The sequence below is a fragment of the Podarcis gaigeae genome (genome assembly GCF_964106915.1).
Source record: "Podarcis gaigeae genome assembly, chromosome: Z".
In the NCBI taxonomy this organism is placed as follows: Eukaryota; Metazoa; Chordata; class Lepidosauria; order Squamata; family Lacertidae; genus Podarcis; species Podarcis gaigeae.
In genome coordinates, this window is record NC_139691.1 from 14,339,310 (window position 1) to 14,365,912 (window position 26,603).

General features: G+C 43.2%; 1 protein-coding gene across 4 annotated transcripts in view; it reads right to left on the reverse strand.

Annotated features, from left to right (window-relative positions):
- Nucleotides 1–533: 533 nt before the first annotated feature.
- MED27 (mediator complex subunit 27) overlaps nt 534–26,603 on the reverse strand; it is a 171,027-nt gene continuing 144,957 nt past the window's right edge. The window contains exons 6-9 of one of the 4 annotated variants that reach the window (XR_014560001.1): nt 22,124–22,165; nt 8,194–8,271; nt 1,153–4,181; nt 534–930 (exon numbers count right to left, since the gene is read on the reverse strand). Coding sequence is in view for 2 of the 4 variants with exons in the window: in XM_083721429.1 (XP_083577555.1) it covers nt 4,047–4,181; nt 8,194–8,271; nt 22,124–22,165 (255 nt within the window). In the remaining 2 variants the exon portion in view is untranslated. Of the gene's footprint in view, nt 4,182–8,193; nt 8,272–22,123; nt 22,166–25,957; nt 25,999–26,603 lie in introns of all 4 variants that reach the window. The other 3 variants (XR_014560002.1, XM_083721429.1, XM_083721430.1) reach the window with 3 other exon arrangements.

A 26,603-nucleotide genomic window follows, 5' to 3' on the forward strand; every position in this document is an offset into this window, starting at 1 on the left:
ATCTGGATTGTAAGTCAAGGAGAGCAGCTTTCCGTTTCAAAAATGACACCTGAATTCCTGTGAAATGGAACACCAACCTCCCTGCAACCACCCTGACCATTCCCTGAAGACATTTCCTGCTTGCCAAGAGGCTGCTGTAGAGATGGCATGGGCTGCTGAGGAGGTAGCAGATCCGCCCTCCAAGGAGCATACCATGGCAGTGGCAGCTGGCAATGCTTTCTTTGGAGGATGGATCTGCTGCCCCCCTGGTCAGCACATCCTCCTCCCCCTGCTGCCGCCACTGGTGGGGGGTTGCTTTGATCCTCCTTCTCCTCCGTGGCAGGAGGAGGATGAGGAGCCAGCCACTGAAGCTGTGCCGTTATCAGCTCCATGGTCAACCTCATCTGCCCCCTGATTTTTTGGGACATTGGAGGGGCCGGGCCCCATCCCAAAGAACACTGCCCGTCAAGGGCTCAGCCTGCATGAGTTGGCACCCCTGCCATGACCCTCTTCAAAGAGGGCAACAGGCAAAAAGGAAAACAGAAGCCAAAACAGAAGTTGAAAGCCAACTTTAATTCACATAAAAATATGAGTAATTTATTGACAAAACCTACACAGTCCATCTGTGCAGGCATCTGGAAATCATGATGACAGTGATTGATCCCAAAGTTTCAGTCCTGAAAGCTCAAAGCTTTAGATTATGACAACAAACAGTATCATCATGGCGGGTCATACATGAGCCAAAAAGCACCTTGAAGGAACAGCTCTGACCCTACAAAGTCTTTACAACTAATTTCAATGGATTAAACTAAACTTTAAATATTTCTAAAGATATATTTGATCTTGCAAAAGGAAGCAGCAAACAACATCCCCCAGAACTGTGAGTCTTCATTTTCTGGCTTGTTACAATCTTAGAAATAAAAACAGAGTGGGAATGAAGTACAGTGGTACCTCGGGTTAAGTACTTAATTCGTTCCGGAGGTCTGTTCTAAACCTGAAACTGTTCTTAACCTGAAGTACCACTTTAGCTAATGGAGCCTCCTGCTGCTGCTGCGCCGCCGGAGCCCAATTTCTGTTCTTATCCTGAAGCAAAGTTCTTAACCTGAAGCACTATTTCTGGGTTAGCGGAGTGTGTAACCTGAAGTGTATGTAACCCGAGGTACCACTGTACACAAAATGGCTGCCAAGCGAAGGAAACCTGTACTAGGAGATGTTGCTTCTCCAACAGTGTGGAGGCACTAATGTCAACATACAAAATCTACATACTGCCTTACTTGCAGAGTGGCAAAAAGCCTTTGACACTATTAAAATCAACTAGAAAAATTATCCAGTAGACACAAACAATAGAAATACTTGCAAACGAAACTATGGGACTGGGTGTGAAAAACTCAGAAAAAAATCCAAACTCTTCTATGATATCTGACTGTGTGGGTGATCTGACTGTGTGAATGATTGGGAAAATAGGGGGAGACACCAGAATTAAAGATTTAGATCAGTTCCAGAGGAACTAGGTGGGAGAGCGGAGGGGTGGGGGACCCGGCCTTTTCTTTCAATGGGAACCAGCAAGAGGAAGGAGAGGGAGGAGGGGCATTGTTGTTTCTCTCTGTGCATCGCCCTTCCCACAACTCCCTGCCTCATTGCCGCCCCCCACCTCCCTGCCCGGGGCTGTGGCTTTCTGAGGGCAGAGGCAGGTGCCTCGCGCCTTTCTTGGGCCGGCCAGCTGGATGGGCGTCAGGCAAAGCCGGCAGCCAGAACGGGGCATGGAGAGAGCAGTGGAGTGGAGAAGGGAGCACCGAAGCACCTGCTTGCCGGCATGGAAAATCAGTAGCACCTGGAGCAGGAAGGAGGTGCTTGAGGTGGCCGCGTGCAGGCGGAGGCAGCGCCAGCGCCAGCCAGAGCACCTGCTGCGGCGGTGAGCAAGCCCAGCTAAGCCAAGCCTTGACCGGCCATGTGGAGTCACTCCAGCCACAGTCAAGCAAGCGTTAGGGCGCTCAGTGGCCATGGCAGAGGGCAAGGGGCGGAGGGGACGAGGGTGGCATGGGCTCCTTCCCTGCGTGCTGCCCTCCCGGCTGGCATTGTCTCTTTCAATTCCTATGAGCCATGGTGCGATTGACCAAAATCCATCCCATGATCGACCGGTCGATTGCAACTGACCCATGAGACATGTCTGCTCTAACACAAAAAGAGCTTATTGCACGCTAGTTCCTAAACCAAAAAAATTGCAGCATTTTCTCGTGACATTGTCTTGACAAAATTTTCATTACAAATTTATGAAAACTGTCAGAGAAAAGGGGGGCTTAACTTATAATAAGTAATAACTTACAATAAGTGTTACAGAATTCTATGATTATGATGGAATTCTGCTTTAATTTATCTATTGTTCATTGTTAATGTTCTCTGTTTTTAATTCCTAGCATGTTTGGAACCTTGGTGGGACACAAGTATATTGGAAGCGATATTTATGAGCTTGTCATCTGGAGTTGGGTAATCTTTTTACTATATGTTTAATTTTGATATTTATTTATGTAGTGATGCAGAATGTATCTCATTTTCAGGTACATATTTTTATATGTCTGAACCTGTAAAAGTTTTTATCCTGAATTCTAAATGGTTGGGCAACCAAATTAAGAGAAGATGGATTTCAGATTTTATTTCAAAATCTTTTCCCTTTTTCTGCAAACAAATTAAAAGAGAAACAGAGCACTCTTTTATTTTTCTTAAAGGGAATGCAGATCCTCTAACTTTCACATTAGCTTCAATGTATGCCCCAAATAAAATTCAGCTAATTTTGACCTCCACACTTAAAACAGTTTCAAAATTTTGCAGAAGGTGGATTAATCAATCCTAGTTAGAGACCTGAACTGGGCTGCTGATCCTGATTGGGACAGATCTACACCATTATTAATAACTGTTAAGAAAACAAAATCAAAAACTTATTTTCTTTAAAAATTTCTTTAAAAATATGATTTGATTGATGTACAGTGGTTTAATAATAATAATATAATAAAAATTTATTTCTACCCAACCCATCTGGCTGGGTTTCCCCAGCCACTCTGGGTGGCTTCCAATAAAAGATTAAAAATACATTAAAACATCAGTCATTAAAAGCGGCTGGCCAGACCAGAGCGAAGGAGAAGCAGAGCTTTCTGGGACTGGGGTCGGAGGCTCTCCTGAGGCAGGAGGAGAGGCTCTGTTTAAAGCCTGCGCTTCTCACAAGAACAGCAGAAGGAGAAAGAAAAGGATTCTGGTTCCTACTCACAAAGGCATGGGGGGCAGGAGGTTTATATACTTATCTCCACTTAAATTCAAGAAGCAAAAATCGGCACCTTCCTGGTGACCTGATCCTTCTCCAGTCTAGTCTAGTATTCCTATTTTAAACATGCATGAAACCACACAATCATGGCATTTTGACACTACATTACTAACCAGCCAATTAGCTGTTGAAGCCATCTTCACAACCATCTCAGAACATTTTGAACCTATTGCAGATATAGATTTACCAGAATAAATGATGCGTGGTTCTATGAAAGCAGCAGTATGGCAGGAAAGAATAAGATATGTAAACAACATAAACAAACAGCAACATCTTTACATATTGCATTGAAAAAATTAGAACAGCACCATAAACCAACCGGTTCTATAAAAATTAGGAAACAAATTTAAAGTTACATGTCATAAATCGGAAACTATAGAAATTCAACAAATAACAAAAAGTCTGCTGTGTCTGAAACAAAAATAAATATGAGACAGGAAATCAAAATTCTAAATTATTTGCCAATAATTTAGGCCACTACAAAGACCATTATTCTCTCTCTCTCTGCACCTCTAAATGCTCTTCTAAGATGAGTGTAATGATGGGTGAGACTGCCAACTCCTCCAGCCCCCAACATCTACCCTGTGTTTATTTTTACATTCCCCCCCTCAGCCAAGTGCATAAAGCTGAATTTGTACAAATTAAGTTGCAAGTTGTCCATACAGATATTTGGAAAAACAGTGAAGAGGTGTTTCTTGGGACCCAACTTCTGAGTCTGTTTCCTCCACAGACTTCTGTCAGCCTCCAGGTTGTGCTACTGCCTACAGGTGTCATGGAACGCCTCCAGTGTCCGAAAGTCCCGCCATGTGGGTGGTAGACCATCTTGCAGAAACCTTCCGCAGCGCTGGCATGGAGCCTGGAACAGCTTTATGTAACTTCTTAACCAGGTCTTAAAAAGTCGGAAAGAAAAAGAAAGAAGGGAGGAAACTTAATACGGACACTCCCAATGTCATCACTTCTGTCAAGACCAATGATGCAGAGGATGGGAAATGTATCTTGGCTTGAGCCCAGAGAGAGGCAGACTTTAGAAGGAAGTACACCAAAAACCCACAAGGTCACAGTATAGCTGATAGTATACTTTATTGGAATGCCTGTCCTCTCTCAATAAGCAACAACATAAACAGAAATTCCTGCAGTGACAAGCAGGTATTTGTAACTAAAGGGTCACCATGGACAGCCTGGACTTCCTTGCAGCTAGACCAAAATCAAATTCAGTTTGACCATTCAGCTCATAAAAAGTGACCTTTTCATTATGAGATGCTAGAGTCTGCCTCTTGCATCCAAACGTCATCTATCCAAGAGCCACATGCTTCACAAACGTGAAATCATACAGAAACATTTCGAAAACCAGTTTCACAGCTATCCTTTCAAACATGTGCCTTAAGTCTCAACAAGAATATATGCAGATATATTTTGTTCATGGCCAACATGGATTTAAATCTTGTTCAAAAAGAAGGCCATGACTAGGCAGGAATCTAGGAAAGCAGAAAGAGTTGCCAATTTTAGGGCAGGTCTGTTTGGCAGCGCTGCTTATGTTGGGAAAATATATAATATGATATATGCCATCTCTGTTGTCTTTGGCGCCTAATGAAAACCATCCTCTTTCAACAACCATTTTAAATAGAGGTATTTCCCAGTCTGTTTCTGTATTGGAGGTGTTTTTAGATGATTAAACTGTTTATCACTCATGTATTTGCCACCCTGGGCTCCTTAGGGAGGAAAAGCAGGATATAATAAATTTAATAAATAAATATGATCAGGTCCATTTTAGCTGCAGTGATAAAAAGCACACCAGTTTCTGCAACTCCCAGTGCAGAGATGGGAACAGAAACACATGAAGCTGCCTAACGCTGAATCACATTATTGGTCTGTATGTTTCACTATTGTCACAGGGAACCTGCAGCCCTCCGAATGTTGTTTGACTACAACTCCCATCATCCCTGAGCATTGGTGATACTGGCCAGGGCTGATGGGAACTGGAGTCCAACAGCACCAGGGTAGGAAGATTGGCCGACAAAAACTGGCAGCTGCGCCCCCACCCCCTATGTTTCAGGCAGGAGTATTTTCTGCACTTTCAGCTGGTTATGCTGGATAACAAAGGCCCTTCTGTATGCAAAGCATCGGGTTCATAGCCTTATCTCTACAGAGATACTTTTTACTATATTGACCCCAAATGCCTACTTGCAGGTGGGCAGACTGAATTTTAGTTGCATCTACTTATGGAAAATGAAGATACATACAGTGGCCCCTTGAAAGGACAGACAAAAACAAAAGCCAAGAGATTGTTAAAAATAAACTTTTATTCATACAAATAATATATTCTAGACTGCAGAGTATATAGGGAAAGGCCATAACTTGGTATTAGATCATCTGCTTTGCATGGAGAATGTCCCAGATTCAATACTCAATGGCATCTCCAGGTAGGGCTTAGAGAGACCCCGCCAGTCAGTATAGACAATACTGAACTAGACAGACCAATGGTGTGACTCAGCAGCTTCCTGTATTTCAGTCTGGGACACCATTATGGGAGACCTGATAATCTGCAGCAATACAGCCTCATCCCGCAAACCCAACATGGGGAGGCCTGGGGCCTTCCAGATGTGGAACCCAATTCCCATTGACTTCAGGGTCAGGGAAGGTGGAAGTCCAGCAGCGCCCAAAGTGTCACAGATTTTCCATCTATTCCCTAGACATCTGGCCAGCAGATCACTAAATCAGCTCTCCATTAGACAAGGATGGAGCATTTGTTTAATGAGAACCGCCTGCCATGTGTGGAAAAAAAACCCCAAACATTTCAGCAAATTAAATTATGCAATGTTTATTTTCCTTCTACTTCTTCAGGCAAGGAGTGCCACACTCATCATGCAAATGTTTGCTAACAAGAAAATGTTTATAACAGTAAATATTAAAAGCATGCAAAATATCTCCTCTACGAAAACAGTAACAACAGAGCCAGTCCCCACCTTCTCTTCTATGTGCACAGGATGTGCTCTTCCTCCACCCAGTCTGGCCTTAAGTTGGATGGTCAAGGTCAAGGAGGCAGTAACATTTTCTACTTCAGCTGCTTTTTTTTTTTAATGGTTCGACTGTATTTTTAAAACTACACTTTCTGCCCTCAGGCCTTAGGAGACAGCAAGCTAGGTGAGGAAGGAGGAGGGCAAAGGAAATCAAATGCTGAGCAAGGTGTTTCCAGGGGAAGGTTTTGCCCCCAAAGTAGGTCATCCCCATGGCCCTAAGTAAGAAGCAACGTTATATAACTTAATTTGAAGCTCAAGGAGACATGCAGCTATAGAAGAAGAAAGAAAGCCTCCAAGACAGACTGATTTGTGCTATGAAGGATGCTCATGAATCTTGTCATCTGAAATCCTATTGAATTATGTCAATAAGAGAAAACTGTTCTCTGAAGAAGGGGCTGGCTCCATTTATTGAAACGAATCCTTCTCTCTTCATCCAACGTGCTCGCTCTCTTTCTCTCTCTCTCTCTCTCTCTCTGTTTGTATATAGTGGCCTATCAATAACTTTCTTTAAGGCCTTCTCTGGCTGCAGAAGTCAGGACAGGGCCAGCAGTGAACACAAGGGCACAAGGCAATTGCTGATTACACCGGCTTCATTGGACTTGGTTATCATTATTTAACCATACTGAAATTCTTTTTTTTTTAAAAGGAAAATCAGGTCAAACTGTGTGCTTAAAACATTTGCTGGAAGGAAAAGGAGGTTAAAAAGGAAGTCCTTCATTCTTGTCTGGACAATTAAGTCTTCACCACATCCTGTCAACTGGATTGCACACCTGATATGCGAAATGCCTACTGCTATTGGCACTTGGGGTGAACATCCTGACGTTGATTTGTTAAAAGTTATCAGAACTGCTTTAGTGAATCAATACAGCAAACCTTATGGCTCAGACAAATGTGTCCCACACAGTTTCTGCACATTAATTTTCAGGTGCGTGCTGCAGCGGGGGAACTGAGTTGCCATGATTGGCTGCTGCTCATCAAAAGTGCACTGGCAGTTAATGGACGCTTCAAAGGAAGGCACACTGAGGGAGGCACATCATTCACATGGAACTTTGCTAGTCAGATGCTCAGTGAGTTTTGCCATTTATTATATGTTGTTACTAATTTATTTCAACATCTTGTGTACCACTTAATCACAGTGGTCTCTTAAGAGGTGTACAGGAACCCAAGACAATAAGACTAAAAGTGAGTTAAAACTATAAACACAGCTGGAATAACTAAACCTTTGTCAAGCCTATGAAATTCAGCATGAAAGGGGCCTGCTGATCTCAAGTGGGAGGGAGTTCCACAGACTTGGGCTCACAATACTGAATGCCTGGCTCCTGGTGTATATGAAAGGTGCATCCGAGCCATGAGGGACCACTAACAGTGGCTCCTCCAAATACCTCAGTGATTACACGGGATATAAAGGTTCAGGTGGTCTCTGAGGTATCATGGACCCAAGTTGTTAAGGGCCTTGTAAATGAATACAATGAGGTGACAGCTGTTGTAAAACACAGGATCCAGGGTAGGATTCTTCAGCAGATACACTAGGACTTTTTGAAGGGCAAAAGGCATCATTCTGTAATTGCTCTAGCCAGGATTAGCTTGTGCTCCTTGTTTTCTCTCCCCATTATATTGTTGAACAGCTCCACCAATACACTTTCAGACATGCTCTGGTAAACACCAATGGCTGTAGTTTCCAGTATGCTCCCTGTCCAGATTTCCAAAATCTTCCAACAGTATCCTTGGGTGGGGATGACCAACAGACAATGTTTCTTCCCTTTTGTAATACAGACTCTTGCCTTGACCAAAACAGCCTTTCAAGACTTTCATAAAAAACCCCACATGCCATTATTAACTACACTGCAAAGTTATGCCAGTTGAGAGAGTTTTTATCAAACTTACCATAAATGACCTGACCACCACATCCGGCATTTGAGGCAACTGGTAATGCAGTAAGGCAGTAGTAGCATGGTCAGTTACCTGGAGGTGACAAGAAAGGGGAGAGGGAGGGAGAGAGAGAGGAAGACTTGTCAGTGATGTTTTGACAACGTACAACTCCTTCCGTGTATCTTCCACTTGGCCCTTCTCTTGACTTGTCTAACAGAAGCGGTCACAATGAAGTAGAGCATGACTTCAGGTATCCAAAATATTTTGGTGTCAAATAGCTAGGTGGTGGGACAGGGGATATTATTTCAAAATATTAATGAATAATAAATGTTCACAGGATTGGGCTTTCCTGTGCCCCACCGTTCTGCTACAGCCAGTGGTCCCCCCCACAAAAGGTCATTCTTGAGGTTCACTGGATTTTCTAGAAAGACTTAGGATGATGTAGCATGTGGGGTTGCAGCTGGAAGGGGGAACTGGGAAACCCTACCCCCTTGAACACAAATATCTACATGATCAAAGGTAACACAGACTAGAAAGCAACAACGAATGGAGAACCAAGGCACATCAAAAACACAGAAGGCAAAATACACAAGGGGACAAAAGAAGCAACCCCTCTCCATCAACTGTGCTCTTTTGGATTACCAAGAGACCTCCAGTCATAGGTAGGGCTGGCCTGGAGGGTGGGATGGTCCCTTCCTCTGTAGAGAATGAGATTGGTGTGGATCCTGGCTAATCCAAATCAGAGGAAGGTGCCATCCCTGGGTGTAGAATGCTCTCTAGAAGCCACGGGAAAACAATAATTTTCAGAAACAAGCAAATTTCAAATACATGAGGCACTTCATGTAAAAGGTCAGCAATCATTCAGAACCACCCAACCCAATACAATAAGCTAGTATTATCATTCCCATGTTACAGATGTGGAGGTGGGATTGGGATAAAGAAAGCCATATGGCAAGTTCACAGCCTAAACTAAGCTACAGCAGCTCAGATACAAAATGCACAGGGAGGCTTGGGCATTTCAGCATCAACCAATGTTACCTAGCAACCTGCCTTATACAAAGCCTGCTCTTTGGTCCATCTATCTTAGTGCCATCTACAAGAGGGAAGGGGAACCTCCCATCAGCCTCAGTCATCATGGCCAATGATCTGGGAAGATGTGAGTTGTAATCCAAGCAGCACCTGGGAGGACCACAGCTGCCTCATCCCTGGTCTGCATTAACAGGCACTGGTTTTCTAGACAGGGGTCTTTTCCAGCCCAACTTAAGAAGCTGGAGATGGAACTTGGGACTTTTTGCATGCAAAGCAAATGCTCTTAAACTTTCATATGCAGCTGCGATTTTAAAAACAAAAAGGAAAGGATGCTCAAAAAGATGCACTCTTAACCTAGCTCATGGCATAAAATCTATGTAACAATCTGTGTCCCCAGGACTAATGACTCAGTTTTTTTATTTAAAAAACCCCCAAAGAAGTTCCTAGAATTAGGAGTACCAGAGGGATTCCAATATTGTTGTTAGCACAATAAAGTAGTACTAAGGGGAAAGCAGCACACGATAGCATATTGAGAAAGCAGCTACATCAAGGGTTTTGTGTCTTAGGCTATGACTGCAATGAAGAGGGGATTAATTCCCTCTTGGCTGTGGCTCCATGAATGAAGCCCAGTGCAGCTTTGTGGAATCACTAACAGGCAGCGGGAAAAAGCACCACAGAGGAAAATCCCCAGCTCTGCCACCATTACAGCTTTTGCAAGTTCTCTTCTGTCACATTCCCTACACTCCACAACCCCCTGAATTGCTGCTGTTTCTTTAAAAAACCCCAGCAATTGCTGTTGCTTAAAACACACACACACACAAGCCAAAGGTATGAAGTTGATATCCTTGTTGGCCCATGTAATGCAACAAGAGAACAGGAGGAGGAAACCAGTCGCCTGGTGTTTCAGTTGGTTGACATGTAATTTCCTTCAAAAAATACTTTGCTTGCAAGCTGACATGAGAAACACTGTTGCAGGTTGGCAGCTGCATGCCAGTTGTGAATGACACCAGCTGCAATAGAGTCAAGAGCAATGGATTTACACACACACACACACACACACACACACACACACACACACACTCAATCAATCTGCCTTACAGACTAGGAAGAGGCACTATCATATATTGGTGTAGGTCAAATACGTTGCTGGACTACAATGCCCATCAAGCTCAGCATGGCCAATGGTCAGGGATAATGGGAGCTGTAGTTCAGCAACATCTGGAGGGCCAAAGGCTTGTCTTAGAAAAGCATCTTGTTTCTGCCCCTTGTCTTAGAAAACTAAGCCAAGATGCACACAATGGAAGGGAAGGGGTCTTTTCCCTATTGAGGTGGGAAGGACAGCTCTTGAGTATCCCGGGAGTCCCAATAATTCCAGACTTCTGAGGAGGCTGGGTGGATCCTTGTTCCTTTACATCACAAAGCTGGGACTCATCACTGGGTCCTCCTTTTGCTACACGCATCTTCTTTGTCCCATTATTTCCCTATCCTTTTTATTTTCCTGTATCTAGAAAAGCCCTGACTCACTGCACCAAGAGGGCTTTGTTTCTCACTGGTCTTTGGCCTCTTCCAGAAACAAAAGGAACATGGGAAGCTGCCTTAGAAGCAGTTTATTAAACTGATAAGACAGATCCGCTTTGAGGAAGATGGAAGTCTATTAGGGAAGATAAGGAATTGGGAATTAAGAACATGGCGGCATAAGTTCTTTTGTAAGAACGTATGGATTTATGGATGTATGTTTTGTTTTTGTTGTTATTATTTTATCATTTTTGTTAATTTATTGGGTGTGTTTGTTAAGTAAGAAAACTAATAAAAAGCGCATATATATATATATATATATATATATATATATATATGCATATATATTTAAAAGGGAAGCTGCCTTGTATTGATCAAACCATTGGTCTACTTAGTACTGCCTATACTGATATTGACTGGGAGCAGCTCTCCAAGGTTTCAGGCAGGGGACGTTCACAGCCGTACCTGGAGATGCCAATGGGGATTGAACCTGGGACCTTCTGCATGCACAGCAGATATTCTACCGCTAAGCTATGTCTCTTCTCCATGCTGTGATCATGCTGTGGCAAAGGCGATCTTTGTCTCTACTTTGATGTGTCATCTACCCCTCTATATGCTAGCAAGGGAGGCGGGTGTATCTTGGATGACCGACTGCTACTGCACTACAGCACTTATGGCCTGGCCTCGATCAGGATGTACTTGATGCCATGCAGGGATAGGGCAAGTCACCGCCAATCTCTCAAAGCAAATAGGAGAGGAGGGAGAGCAGGTTTGCAATGCCAGAATGTATTGTATTTATTCATTGTTGTCACTGCCTTGTCAGGGTTATACCCCAAAAGCTGAGGTATGGATATCTTAAAGAAACAGAGGTGGTGAGGTAGCCACCGACTGGGCTTGGACAATTCCCCCTCCTAATGGTTTAACTGGGACGAAACTTGCATAACAAATTGATAAAATTATGCATGGCATGGAGAAAGTGGGTAGAGAAAAGTTTTTCTCCTTCTCTCACAATACTAGAACTTGTGGACACCCAATAAAGCTGAACTATAGAAGATTCAGGACAGATAAAAGAAAGGACATAGTCAAAGAGTGCATAGTTAAAACTATGGAACTTGCTCCTACAGGAAGCAATGATGGGCACCAACCTAGAGGACCTTAAAAAAAAGGATTAGACAAATCAATGGAGAAGGCCATTAGTGGCCAGTAGAAATGATGGCTATGCTCTGCCTCCATGGATGAAAGCAGTAATCCTTCTGAATACCGGTTTCTGGAAACTCTGGGAAGGGAGAGGGCTCTTGTGCTCAGTTCCTGATTTAGCATTTCCTACATAAGTTTCCCTCCCCTGCTATAGAAGTTAGATGAGATCAACAAGACCCACCTCATCCACAAAATGTATACTACCTCTAACATGTATGCTAGCCTTTCCACAACCTGGTGCCCTCCAGGTGCTTTGGATGGATCCAGACGATGGAGTTGTAGTTCAAAGCACCTGAAGGGCACCAGGTTGAGAAAAGCTGGTATATTCAGACACGCACAATAAAAAGTCTTAAAAAGACACAGTATAATTGCACACTGTCTTTCTTCCAACTGCCAGTAATTAGCTTATTCCCATTCTAACTTGCAAGCTATCTATCATGCCCTAGTTTTCCCCTTCACGCAGCATGCTTAGATTCCTAGTTACGTAACAGGCACACATAAAAGCAAACCGTTAGCAACAGCTCTCCTTCTGCTACATTTCAACCTCCAACGAATTGATTTTGTGGTGTTTTCTTTTTTCTTTTTAACGCTTCCACAACAAAGTTGCTTTTTGGGGGTATTATTAGCATTGAAGATGTGGGGAAAACTTTGCTGTGGGGAAAAATAAAGTGTTGCCATTAACAAATTCAAACTGACTGGCTACTTGGGCATAGCAGACATATGCTGTTCCTATTGTAATGCAGAGCTAATGAGATTCCGCTGGGAGATAAAAGCCATCCCAGCACTGCTGGAATACTAATAATGTTTTCTCAATGAAAAAGCAGGTGATTGGTACCAGAAGCAAATGGGGGGGGGGGAGAGAGAAAGCATTTCGAACACAGATCAAAGTGGGCTCCAAACAGAAAGAGGAGGAAGGGGTGGGAACACCCTGAACCCCACAGAAGTAGCACCAAACAGTGTGATGTTGAGTACTGCAAAGTGATGAGGGAAAAACCCAACCTGACTTAGAGTAGGAACTTCACACTAGTGCTCCTCAAATTAAAACTTTCAAATACACATTTTCTCTGACAAAAGGATAAAAAATAACCAGACTGCAAAGGTTTCATTAGTATATATGTCCCATGGGGAGGTTTCATTCTCCTCTCCAACATTTATCTGTGATGTTATATGACTGACATCTCGCTTTCACTTATTAGCATAGTCCCACAATTGCTGTTCATTTTAAACATTATTTTGCCATCTAAGCCAAACTTCTTCTTCCTTGGATTTAAGTTTTACTGAGAAGGAGAGCTGAAAAGATGAACATTTTGGGTTACTGTAGTTCTGGGAAGCAGAAAACTCCTTTAAGAGATCCATAACACACAAGAATCCATTTGGAACTGAGTCTGGCACTTTGGAACCTGGCTCAATTCAGCTTGGAATATTTTGGAAGCTGCCTGCCTCGTGTCCAAATCAGAACTGCAATTCAGAAGAGCTGAAGTTTTGAGCTGCTCCATGGGCTATCATGGGGAAATAAATAAATGGCTATTACCTTTGCTCTTTTTGACACAATTGGCTGAAAACTGCAGGTTTTAGAAGATTTAGAAGGTCAGGTGCAGGGGGTTTTCCTGCAAGGTATTTACAGTGATAGGCTGATTAAAAAGGATTGACTTTATTTGATAGTGGAATAATGTTCTGTTTTAACATGTAAGCATTGCTTCTTGTAAACCAAGATTCCTGGTTTACACAATACTAAGCTGGGATTCTTAAATGGTGTGATGTTCATGCTTGTCTTCATTTCTTTGCTGGAAATAGATTTCAGAAGCATACATGTTTCATAAAATTCCAAAATCATGATAGCGTAGGAAATACCTAACTGATTGCAGAGACTACTGCCACCACATGTGTGTATCAAGTCGATGCCTATTTAATAACATTTAGATACTGCTTAAACAAAGAGTACAAACAACTACTGTAGTACTTTGTTTACATAAAACATTATATAATTTTCATTTTAAAAATACAGATAAAATTAAACATTAAAAACAACCTGACATAAAATTTAACACACATATATATTATTTATTTGATGCCTATGATTACTATCCGGTTCACTGCTCTGAGTTAAATTTAGAATCACCAAACTAAATTAAATGAATGTTTTGAAACCTGTCTATTTGTATTCTTAGTATTTCTCCCTGTCTTACTGGGCCAATGACTGCTACCCTATGTTTTACATATACAGTGGGCCTGCCCCTTATGAGAGGGTTCAGTTGTGGGGATTCATGGGCAAACGCAAGATCATGCAAAGTCAGGAACCCCCAGAACTGCCCCCCCCCAGTGTGGTGCTGAAGTGCTGCTAACTGGGGTCTGGGAAGATTGTGAGAGAGCTCTGAGAGCTTCCCTTCTGCAACCTTCCCAGACCCTGGCAAGTGAGAAAAATTCACTGGGTGTAAGGATATGGGAAATAATTAAATAAATAGAGAGTGGAGGGTTTCCCTGGCTCATCATCATCATCGTTTATTTACTCCCCACACACTCCCTGTGTAAAGTTGTGAACGTGTAAATAAACTGAGTGCAAATTGTGGGCTTACTGTATGTGTTTTATGTTTATACTGTAATGGCCATTGGCTGCAATCAATAAAAATTAGAACCACAGAATTGAAGAGCTGGATGGGGCCTTGCAACGCACGAATTCTGCCCTCAGACATCCCTGGATGGGCCTGAACCACCAACCTTTTGGTCAACAACCTTTGAAAATTTTAAAAAATCCAGTTGTTGCAATTTCACAATTCAGCCATGCAGGATACCAATTCAATAGGCTGACCCTGGAGCTGCCCATCACCTGTCCTTGAGCAGATACTGTCAATATTCTGTACTTGACTCATACATGCATTCATTCCACACACCTATTCACAGAGATTAATGACAGGAATACATCTTCATATATTACAATACTTATGTGCCCTTGTACTGGAGGAAAACAATACTTTAGGACTGCAAACTTTAGAGAGACAACCTAGATGCAAAACCAGGCCAGGATCATAGGGGGTCCAGGGTGGCTTGTGGCGGCAGCCCCTCTACTTTGAGATTCCTGTCACACTGAGACCTGGCCCAGTCTCAAGGTTAGGTATACTCTGGAAGCAGTGTGAAAATTCTTCATTTAAACTATGTTTTGGTGGACAGGATTGGAGTCAGTGGGTTTTAATGAATATACATACACTGAAATAGAAACAAACAAACAATTGTTACCAATCCCAAGTTCTTGGGTTGGGAAACAATTATTGATTATGATGTTACCTGATTCTTTTTCTTTATTTTTAAAACTATATTCATAGCCTGCTCCCAAGTTCTTGGGATGGGAAGGGAAACAATAATTAATAAATTATGTTATTACAAGAAATAATGAAAAATAAGGGAGTTTGCAAAGATTCTATGATGAACTGTTGGGTCTCCTCCTCAAACAAAACACCCACGCACAATAATGGTTATATTTAAATGCATGGTTTTTCTATATAATCCAATGTTTAGCCCTCTGTTGTTGAGAAAGATGTAAGAAGCTTATTCTCATTCGTGCAAAGCATGTCTGGACTTGTGTTGATCCCACCATGCAGAATGGGGGCTGCCTCCCATGTTGTTTCTAGGGGTGATTCATATAGCACCCAGCAGCTGCTGTGTGTAACCCTGAAGGGAAGTGGTTGACTGCAGCCTCTGACCATGCACTGAAGCACCCTTAAAACTATTTCCCTTTTCCAAGAAGGTTTGCCTAGTGCCAACCATGCTGCATTTTAAGCAAAGATGCTGCTGCAGCTGATTGTGGCTGGTTAGGTTTTACTTCTTCTGCTGAATTTCTATGCTCCTGGTCTGTTTTGTCTGTATTTTTGTATTTCATTGTAGAAAAGAAAAGAAAAGGTTCTACTATTTCTTTGTATACTGCCCTGGTAGCTTTGCTGAAGGGTGGCATAAAAACAGATAAAAGCAAACAAATAAATGAAACATCAGCCTTATTTTCCAAGAAGCTCAGGGTGGCATCCCTATCTCTCTCTCTCTTCCCAAACCCATAGCATCCCGACAACCAGCCTTGTGCAATAGGAAGGCTGAGAGACGATGGCTGGCTCAAGATCACCCATAAAGCTACATGTCTGAGTGGGGATTTGAACCCTGGTCTCCCAGGTCCTAGTCCAACACTCTAACCAGCATACCATTTACTTCCACTCCAGAGATCCCATCTTATCTGCTAAGCTCTCACCCTCTCTCAGTCTTATGGCCTGACCAATTTCTTCTCAATCATTAGTCTCGTGTTCATATACTATTTTTCTTCTGTAATTCAAAAGTGGTGAGTAAAAATAGAAAACAGAATAAAGATATAATTTACTGATGAAAATATTCCATGAAACAGGAAGCTTATACTTTCCTCCTGATTTTCACCAGAACATGGTACTCTGTGGCCATCACTGAGGAGGGTCCTACAGTGGTACCACTGGATGCAAACGGGATCCGTTCCGGAGCCCTGTTTGCACCCAGAAGCGAACGCAACCCGCGTCCCTGCGGGTCGTGATTCGCCCCGTCTGCACATGCGCGAGCGGTGAAAGCCGGAAGTAATGTGCTCCGTTACTTCTGGGTCGCCACAGCGAACAACCCGAAAATACTTATCCCGAAGCTACTTCAACCCAAGGTATGACTGTATTAGATCAAGCTTTTCTTGATGAACAGACTCTAAGCAGGGCCCTCCCCCCTCAAACTGAAGCAACTGGTAGGCTCCTATGGGGAAAAGCATTCCTTCAAGCAACCTCCAAAATATATACCTATTTTAAAATATATTTTAACAAAATAGATATAACAATGAGAATGTGATGTTCTTCTAGGGTTTTGCTTTTATACCGCAAAATTCACAATCTGCCTTTGAAAAAAGGGTGGGAACAAAGACCCTCAATGATGATGATAAAAAGAAAATAAAAAAGCTCTTACTTTTCCTTACTAGCTGGAGATGTGCGAGGAGCTAATAAAAAGGTTAAAGATCGGCGCTGTCTCTGCACCTGCAGAGTTTAAAATGTCAGAAAAATGTGGAGATGTGCCAACCTTTCCTCGGCTCTTTGTGTTTCTGCCCTTTCAGAGATTCCTCCCTGTATTTTTAAGCTCTATTCTCTGAGACTCACCCTGCTGGTTCGCTGGATGGTCATAAAAGCTCATTCACCCCAGAAAGGGAGTTCAAGAAAATCTCCAGGGGAACCTCTGTAAATACCTGTACATTTTAGTTGTAATGGGCCCTCTGGGAACACTCTTCTCCTATCAAATTAAACACACTCGGGGATCCTATTAATCAGGGGAAGGCACAAGTCTTGCTGACACAGGCAGAGTTTGCAAACAAAGAAGTCAAGACGAATTAAGCTCCACATGACAGGGCTGGATTGGGAAGGACGGAGGCCTTTGCTCTTTAACCCAAAAGGGCCGTGCTGTGGCTGTCTAAGAAATTAACATGTTGGCAGCTACATTGAGCAGGTAGCTCTGCAAGCTCCAGATGCTGCTTTATTGCCACTGAAGAGAGAGTAAAAAACAGTCTGGCTCTGAAAAACCTGCCATTCAAAGGAAATCAATGTTGTGATATTCCAAGGGGCTACCACATAAAGGAGTCACTGGAAACATGGCATTGCTATTGGGAGTGAGAACGCTTAAGAAGGATAGCACACAGATGGATAGAAACCGTACACACACACACCTGCAGTCAAGGAAATATTTATGTGGCTTCCCTGCCCAGTCCAATCCGGACACCAACTCCTCAAAGGATGAACCAGACCTCTGGCTGACCATACACTTGGGGGAGCAGGGTCCTCCACATAGGAGCCAACTCCTAGGGGCAAAGGGGCTTTTGCACCTACAATAAAATATTTGAGGGGACTGCCCCCTAAGTTGATAGGCATTGCCATTCATATGGTGTGTGCGTGCCACATCATGCAATTGATTATGTGGGGCGGGGCTTACCTGCCTCCCCCCCCAATATTTTATTCAAGTTGGCACCCCTGGTCTTCCACCACCAGCCCTGGAGTCTGGGGAGGAACCCCTCAAAAGCTGCCTCCGGTGGACCCTCTTGAGAGACTTTGGGGTGAATGTGGGCTGATGAGCTCCCAGCCAACATCTGAGAGTAAAGATGTTCAGGCCCACATGAAAGTGTGTACCTGAAAGACTAAACTTGCATGTGACAGGAATAAAGAACCCCGTATGGGAAAGCATTCTCAGCTGGAATTAGGAATGGCCTTGTCTTCATGTTGAGCTTTTCAGCTGCTGGAACATCACAGGTCCTTAGCTTCCTGACCCTAAAAAGTAGAATTCTTGATTCACACTGCTAGACTGGATCTTCTCTGTTGTTGACCTCAGGACTTTCTAATGTTGCCTCTAGACCACATTTTAGACTCAGAATGATTCATGCCTGATCCTGACTGGTCTTTGACTTTGCATGCTTGACTTATCCTAACATTGTTTGGCAATACTGAGTGTGAGACCATAGCCTCCTTGGATTCTACAGGCTTGGAACCCACCCGCAGACTCCCAACTCCCATCAAGCCTAGCCAACATGGCCAATGGTCAGTGTTGATGGGAGCTGTAGTCCAACAACATGGAGGGCCACAGGTTTAAGTAGGCTTTTGTAGTAATATAATGGCAGTGACAGGAGGTGGGCCACCTAATTCTGGCACTAGGCTACAGAATAAAAAACAGAGCCAGAAAGACAAAAAGTTGTGTGTAAAGTGACTTTGAGGTATTATTGCACTTATGGAATGTTGTTGCACAAGGGGGAAAACAGTAAATTAACAAATATTGATGTGCAATGGAGAGCATAACAAGAACCAGATGTGAAACCAGGTTCCATTAGCACAACTGTTGCATTGGATTCCATTGTTGTGCAACCTTTGAACTGCCGTCTGCTAGCGCAAGGGCTCTTGCAGTAGCGGAATGAGAATGCTGAATACAGCCAGATCTTTACAATTCATCAATGCCATTGACCACTGTGGGATTAGAAGGACTTCAGTTTAAGCACATTGGTTTATGTGGTCTGTGAATGGGGCTGTGTACAATAAACCTGAGGCAAGTTACATCTTACTACTGGCTTTTTAATTCCTCTGTATCAAGCATTTGAAAAAGAAAGCATTCATAAATTTGTGTGTGTGTGTGTGTGTGTGTGTGTGTGTGCGCGCGCACACACACACACACACACACACACACACACACACAGTATCTAATGTTGGAATCCTAAAGCATTAAGAGAGCCAAGCCTACAGCCTGGACCCATTTATAACATAAAAACCCATTTAATGGCAAGAATGAAAGCTACTCCATGGGCTATAATTAGTTTAAAACATTATTGATGAAGGATTATCATGGATGATTTTGTCCTAAGTTGCTCTGCATTATACTCCTCTCTACCTGACACAAGGAATATATTTTTCAGAAGGGAGAGAAAGGTTTGCTTAATCCGTTAATTCTCACTTGTCTCTCGGGTAACAGACTAACTACTGTGTTATTCTGCCTCTTAATGCTAGTCAGAGAATGGGCTGCTACCTACCTCCCTGAAGCTATTCTTTGATCTGGAGGAAGCTGGCATCACAGGTCAAAATTATTTACTTCTGGGTGAACACAGAATCCTGGCACCAAAAGTTTCAAGAAATATCTATACAGGAATTATAGTGGCATGCCTCCAGGCCAGGCCAAGCTCAAGAGTCTCTTGCTGCTATTTGTTTGACAAACTTGAGCAATGGCTTTTCAAAACTTTCAATTTTTAGGAAACTATTTTCCACATCTGTTAAAGAACTTCTCCATATGTGGCATTCTAGGATGTCGTATAGGATGCTAGACAAGTCCTATTAGGCCCCTTAGTGTCATTCCATGTAAACTAGGTTCCTTAGCCTGTGTATAACACTGTCAGGCATATATTGCAGGAAGAGATCAGTAATCTTCTTGGTCTTCCTACTGAGAAACCATCAATACTCTCTGACATATCACAAGGTTCCTCAGAACAGTTTGTAAGCCACTGTACCAGAGGGGTGGAAATATGACAGGAAACTAAGCAAAGTATATTGGACTTTTTAAGTTCCTTCAACTTAAGGCTTGGATCCCATAATATGAGAACAGGTTTAGCTTAATCTTGGAATATCACATCCCCTTGGGATGGGGATTAAAACAGTTGAGGCGAATCTGTTAGTGTCTGCCATCTTTGACCTGGTCTCCTTATGGAGGTGATTTTTACTCAACACCACAGACACCATTAGGCAAGTGGTCACTTACACCACATCATCGATAGCTGTTTTAATGCACCAAAAGTCTTGTAATTCATAGGTCATTCATCAACCCTTAGAACTTGAAATAGGCATAGAAACCAACATTTTATAGGTTTATAGGAGAATGATTTAAGCATTTCTCTCCCTGATGTGTCAAATCACATTTAAGACAGACACTTAAAATAATAATCTTTCTTATTTTCAAAGAAAAATAGTAAGTTTAAACATATACATGTAGATGCATGTGTGTGCCTGCCCACACCTGAAACCAGGACCTTCGTCACCAGCACTCTGACTTGCCAGGGAAGCCTGTCAAACAAAGCTCACTGGAATGTAGAACCAGATAGAGTGAAAATTATTAGCTGCACAGGTCAAACAGGATCAAAAAGGACCTATAAAGCCCCAGGCTCAAAACCAGCTTCTAGGCCTAAGCAACTTGTCAGGAGTCCAGGTATTTTGCTTTGCCCTGAGCTTTGTCTTCTTTACTGTTGTCCCAGTGCTGATGAGATCTCTGCCCTGCCTTGGGCTGACAACCTGTTTCTTGGCAACACCTGCTGAGGCCTAACATGTTGTACACACATGGTAATCTTTAGTCACTAACTGTGACCCTGCCAAGCAAGTGGCTATTTACAATACAATTACTACAGTTTCAATAGCTCTTATAATGGACCAAATGTCTTGTAATTTGTGTGTGTGTGTGTGTGTGTGTGTGTGTGTGTGTATCAATAGCTCAATTTACATATGAAGTATAAGAACAGCAACAATAATTCATGCCCCAAATTTACAGAAGCTTAAAATTAAAATTCACATGAAAACTGAACCATCCAACCAATCCTGGTTGTTACATAGTACATTCCTGCATGACCCTTGGGATGCCTTCCAACTCTACAATTCTATGTGTCTATGTTTACAAACGAAGTTCGAGGCAAAAATGATAATACAGCCAACAACAATTGAGACTACATTCCAAAAGGCTACCTGCTAGGAGATTAACCAAAATTAATTGACATAAATGTAATATTTAAAAATACTGTAAATCCATTTTTTAAAAATCTACTTTAAATGTGTTAATTCCCTGTCAGGGAACTGCCATCGCAACTAGCGGAGGAGGCGAGGCTCCACAGCAATGCTGAAGAGGGGCCAAGCAGGGAGAGAGGCAGGTCTCCGGCTGGGGAAGATAATCAGCGCTACACCAGGGATAGAGGGGGGCCGATGGGGGAAGCAGAGAGGAGGCTCCAGGACTCTTCGCAGGAGACCAGCGAGGAGAGGACAGGTCCTCCGCTGCCCACACCCACCCTGCGCAGAAGACAGTAGGGAAAGTACGCGGCGACTTGGCGTCAAAGAGCTTCTTTGCTGGAAGAGGTTCAAGAAACGCCCACTGACGGATTCTGCCAGCGATTGAACAGCCACGGAGTGGATGGCTGTCCAGCGAGAAACGGTTTAACCAGGCAACCTAGCCCAGAGAGGCGGTAACTTACGCACAAGCAACCCCTAAAGCCAGTACATTACCCATTGAGACAAGTTCCTATATTTTATCATACCCTTCCTTAGTGGTGCTTTTGACAATCCCTATTTTCCTGCATATTCTGGATCTATAGACTTTAACATCCTAATACTTCACAGACGTACTATAGAAGACAGAATGAAATTGAGTGTTTTCTTTTAAACCAAATTGTGAGCTCTCTGCATGGGCAGAGAATTACTTCAACCTGTTCTTAAAATGATCACCTTGCATTCTAGCACATCTGGGAAGCTCCAAGTGTGTTGAGGAAGGTGGAATCCAGAACAGTTGCCAGAACATTTAACTAAACAAGCATTCACTTACTTCAGCATGCATATGCAACCTAAGAGACAGTATGTGCACATTTTGAAAACGGTGTATATATAAGGTCATATTCAAATATGAAATAAAATAACATAACATAAAGCAGACACCATTTAGAAACAAAGAAACTTGCCTTTTGAAACACTTGATAGTTGGACTTGGACCATATGTCAAGCTGCAGAAAAAGAAAAAAGTCCCATATCATCATCATCATTAAATGTGTATCTTCATCTGAGGATTACAGGGGAGTTTACAATATAAAAACACAAAAATATGTAACACAGTAACATACAAAAACAATACCCCCCCCCAAGTTTAAAAGGCCATAGGTTGTTTAATTAGGCCTGGAAGAAGAGGGATGTTTTTGTCTGGTGCCTAAAGATATGCAATGACTGCGTCAGGCGAGCCTCTCTGGGGAGAACCTTCCACAAGTGGGAAGCCACCACAGAAAAGGCCCATTCTTGTTTTGATGCCCTCCAGACCTCTCATTGTGGAGGCAGACAAGCAAGAGCATCAGATGATGAACGCATGGTCTGGGACGGCGCATATAGGGAGAGGTGGTCCTTGAGATATTGCAATCCTGAGCCGGTTAAGGCTTTATAGGTCAAAACCAGTACTCTGAACTGGGCCCAGAAACTAACTTGCACGCAGTGCTGTTGGGCTAGGATTGGTATCATATGCTCAAACTTGTACTGCTCTGGTGAGCAACCTGACCACTAAATTTTGCAGCAGCCTTCTTCAGAGGCAGTCCTATGTATAACACATTGCAGAAATCTAACCTAGATGTTGCCAAAGCACATGACAGAAATTAGGTTAGCCCTGTCCTGACAGGGGTACAGCTGGGCCATCAGCCAAAGCTGATGGAAGGCACTCTGCCCCACCAAGGCCACCTGAGCCTCAAGTGACAGCAATGGATCCAGGAGTACTCCCAAACTGTGTACCTATTCCTTCAGAGGGAGTGCAAGCCCATCAAGAATGGGCAACCTTCAATCTATCCAGTCCAGAGAACCACCCACTAACAGTGCCTGAGCCTTATCCGGATTAGGCTTCACTTTACTGGCTCTTGTCCAGTACATTACACAGCCACTGCCACACCTGCAGATGCAAAGGAGGAATAGAGCTGTGTGTCATCAGCATAATGCTGACAACATACTCCAAAACTCCAGTTGACCTCACTCAGAGGTTTCATGTAGATACATGTTCAACAACACAGGGGATAAAATCAAACCCTGAGGAACCCCAAATGGAAACGAACAGCACTCACCAAGAATCACCCTCTGGACCATCCAAGTAGGACTGAAACCATCACAAGGTGGTGCCACCCACCCCCAACCTAGACAGTTGCTTCAGAAGGATACCATGGTTGATGGTATCAAAATACACTGAGAGGTTGGGGAGAATTAATAGGGACACATTTCCCTTGCCTGCCTCTTGACAGAGATCATCATGCAGGGTGACCAAAGTGGTTTCTGTGCAAAAACTGGGCCTAAATCCTGACTGAGAAGGATCTAGAAAAACAATTTCCTCCAATAACGCCTGGATCTGACCCATGACCACTCGCTCAAGAACCTTGCCCAAGAAGGGGAAATTGGCAACTGGTTGGTAATTACAAGGTTGGTAATTACTTAGATTTTCTGAATCCAGGGAGAGTTTCTTAATGAGTGTTGTTGCTACTGCCTTAATCAAGCAGACATGGCCCTCTCCCTCTCACAAGGAAGCATTAATACTTCCCTCGTCCAGCCAGCTGTCCCTTCCCTGTTAGTTTTTCTCAGCCAAGAGGTCCATGGGTCCAGAACACAAACTGTCATCCTGACCAATCAGGCAGGTGCAGAGTCCAGGAGACCCCAGAGGGCAGCTTCTGTGATTTCCTCTATAGGAGGAAGACCAGCAGTCCCTCCTATTTCCCAAGAGGCCATTGTGGAGGCAGCATTGTGGAGGTTTGCATCCTTGAGACTTTCTAACTGAAACTCTTCCAACATAACAGTATTCTGGACATCTCTTGAAATTCATCTGCTGTAACAGTAGAGTCAAGGTCCTGGCGAATGCAAGCAAGATTAACATACATGAAATATTAAGAAACACAGATTCATTCCACCTTTTTTATTAGACTGATTCCTATTGGAATTATTCCTGACAAGCAAATTTAAACTGGAATCCTAAACCTTTCCACTAGATAAGGGGTCCAGTGCACATGAAATGAAAGGCCTATTCAGGCATCCAGCCTCACAGGAGGTAGGAGCAGGGCTGGCCCACTCACAAAGCAAGGTGAGGCAACTGCCTCTATCAGCAGAATCCACAGAAGCGGCAAATCCAACCTCTGAGGAATGCATTGCCCTCTGTTGCTGCTGCAGTGCCAGGGTTCCTTGGAGGCCCAATCTGCTGCCTCCACAATGGCCTCTTGGCAAATAGGAGGGACTGCTGGTCTTCCTCCTATGGAGGAAATCACAGAAGCTGCCCTCTGGGGTCTCCTGGACTCTGCACCTGCCTTTGATTACCAGTTCTACCACCAGGTAAGGTTGCTTTGACCCTCACCATTGTTCCTGATGTATATCTTCACTTCTCCCTTCTTCCCTGGTCTGGGGGACACCATTTTATGGCTTGCCTCAGGTGCTAAAAGGTCTTGGGCCAGCCCTGAGTGGGAGAGTGGGTCTGTGCATGTCAAGCCTGCATAGACACCCAAACCATTCCCTCACAAATGCTGCCTGCATGCTAGAGATATGCCTATTGTGGAACAACCTTCTGAACATGTATCAGCTGCCCTGTGAGCTGTAACTCTGAGTGCCAGCACTTTAAAATGGGGACTGGAAATACACTGGCAAACAGGATAATTAGTACAATATAGACGTAATGTGAACTGACTGCCTGGCACCGAACAGTACCTAGGTGGCCACAATTTTGCACCAGCTGAAATTTCCAAACCGTCTTCAAAGTCAACCTCATGTTGTCTGGGCAGCCTCAGTTCATTACAATAGTCATGATCCCACTAGTGCATGGATAACAGTCAACTGGCATACCTTCCCTAGCTCCTATAAAGGATTATTGGCTGCCATCATCTGGGCAAACTTGGTTGGTCCTTCAGGGGAGAGTGCAACCTCAATCTAAGACCAGTCAAAAACCTCTATCCAGAGTAGTATGTTTCCCTACTTATAATGCCTCTATTTTGTCTGGACTAAAGTCTCTGCTTGTTCTCCCTCATTCAGCCCAAACAGCTTCCAGGCACCAGTTCAGGAGTTCAAAAGCCTCCCTGGGATGAAGAGGTGGAAAAAGGAGATACAGCAGTGCCATCTGTATATTGCGATGTTTTAATTCACATCCCTGGGTGACTTTCCCGTTTGCTGCTAGGCTAGAGCTTAAATGCAATGCTGTCCTCACATACCTGATTGAGTGCCAATCTTGCCCAAATGGTCGCACTTATGAAGACAAACCAAAAGCCTTGTTTATCTTCTGCTGTTTCTTCTGTAATAATTTAGGCTGCTATCCTAACCTCACATAATTAGGAGTAAGCTCTATTGAATTCAACAGGACTTATTCTGAGTAGATCTACTTAGGAATGAACTTTTGCATGAGCATCTATAGAAGTTTTCATGCAATTACCTATTGCTGTACTGCCACAATATAAACTCATACAAACAAGTCCTCCTGGGCTACTTCACCCTCCACCTAGACAGCACAATCGCTTCAATTCATTTGGAACAGGTTGTGCTGATCCATGTGAATATTTAACAGTGTCAGAACTGTGTCTGTAACAAGGGCATCTCTCATAAAGCCTTGATGCAGTCTTGTGTCCACAACATAAGCAATTCAGTGACAAGTGACACAGAAAACATTTAGCTGAATTAAGCCAGAAAACTGGCCTACAGGGACCAAATAAAATGCCCCCCCCCCTTGAATATTGTATTTAGATTCCTGGGAAGGAGAGACTTTGTTAAGCAGAAGTTAAGGTCACAGGGTAATGTTATGCACACACCTGAGATTCAGATGCCTTTTACATTTTTCAAGAGCAGCGGGCTGAAAAAGCAATACATTTCAATATTAAAACACAGTAAAGTCTTGCAACTGGATTTTGGGGTTTAAAGGATTGTGGAGAGCATGGATTAGTGAAATGTGCCACTAAGTAACTGAGTTCAATTTTATGTAGATGGTTGCTATGCTTTTGGTAAAGCTGGGGGTAGATCAAGACAAACTCCTTGCAGTATTCTAGCAGCCCACCCCAACAATCACAAATTTATGGCTCACTCCTTTTCAATTCCAAATATCTTGCACTAGCTCTGTTTTTCCTCTCCTATCTGGAACACACCCCACCTCATTTAACATTCTTGTAAATATCATTATTATTTATTCATATGACACCATCAATATGCAGGTGCTTTAGAGAGTACAGGAGGGCAAGCCCTTGCCCAGAGGAGCTTGAAATCCATAAATCTGGCACAGGAGAGACAACAGAAGGTAGGGAAGTGGAGGGAGAGGTAAACATGGAAGAACTGGTATTTAAGATCAAGCCATGGTTGAACCATGGGAACTAGAGGGTTCTGCTAAAGGAGGATTCATGCTCTTTCTCAGTTCCACTTTCAGCTCTGTGAGTTTTTCAAGGCTCAGATTAATTCTACTTGATC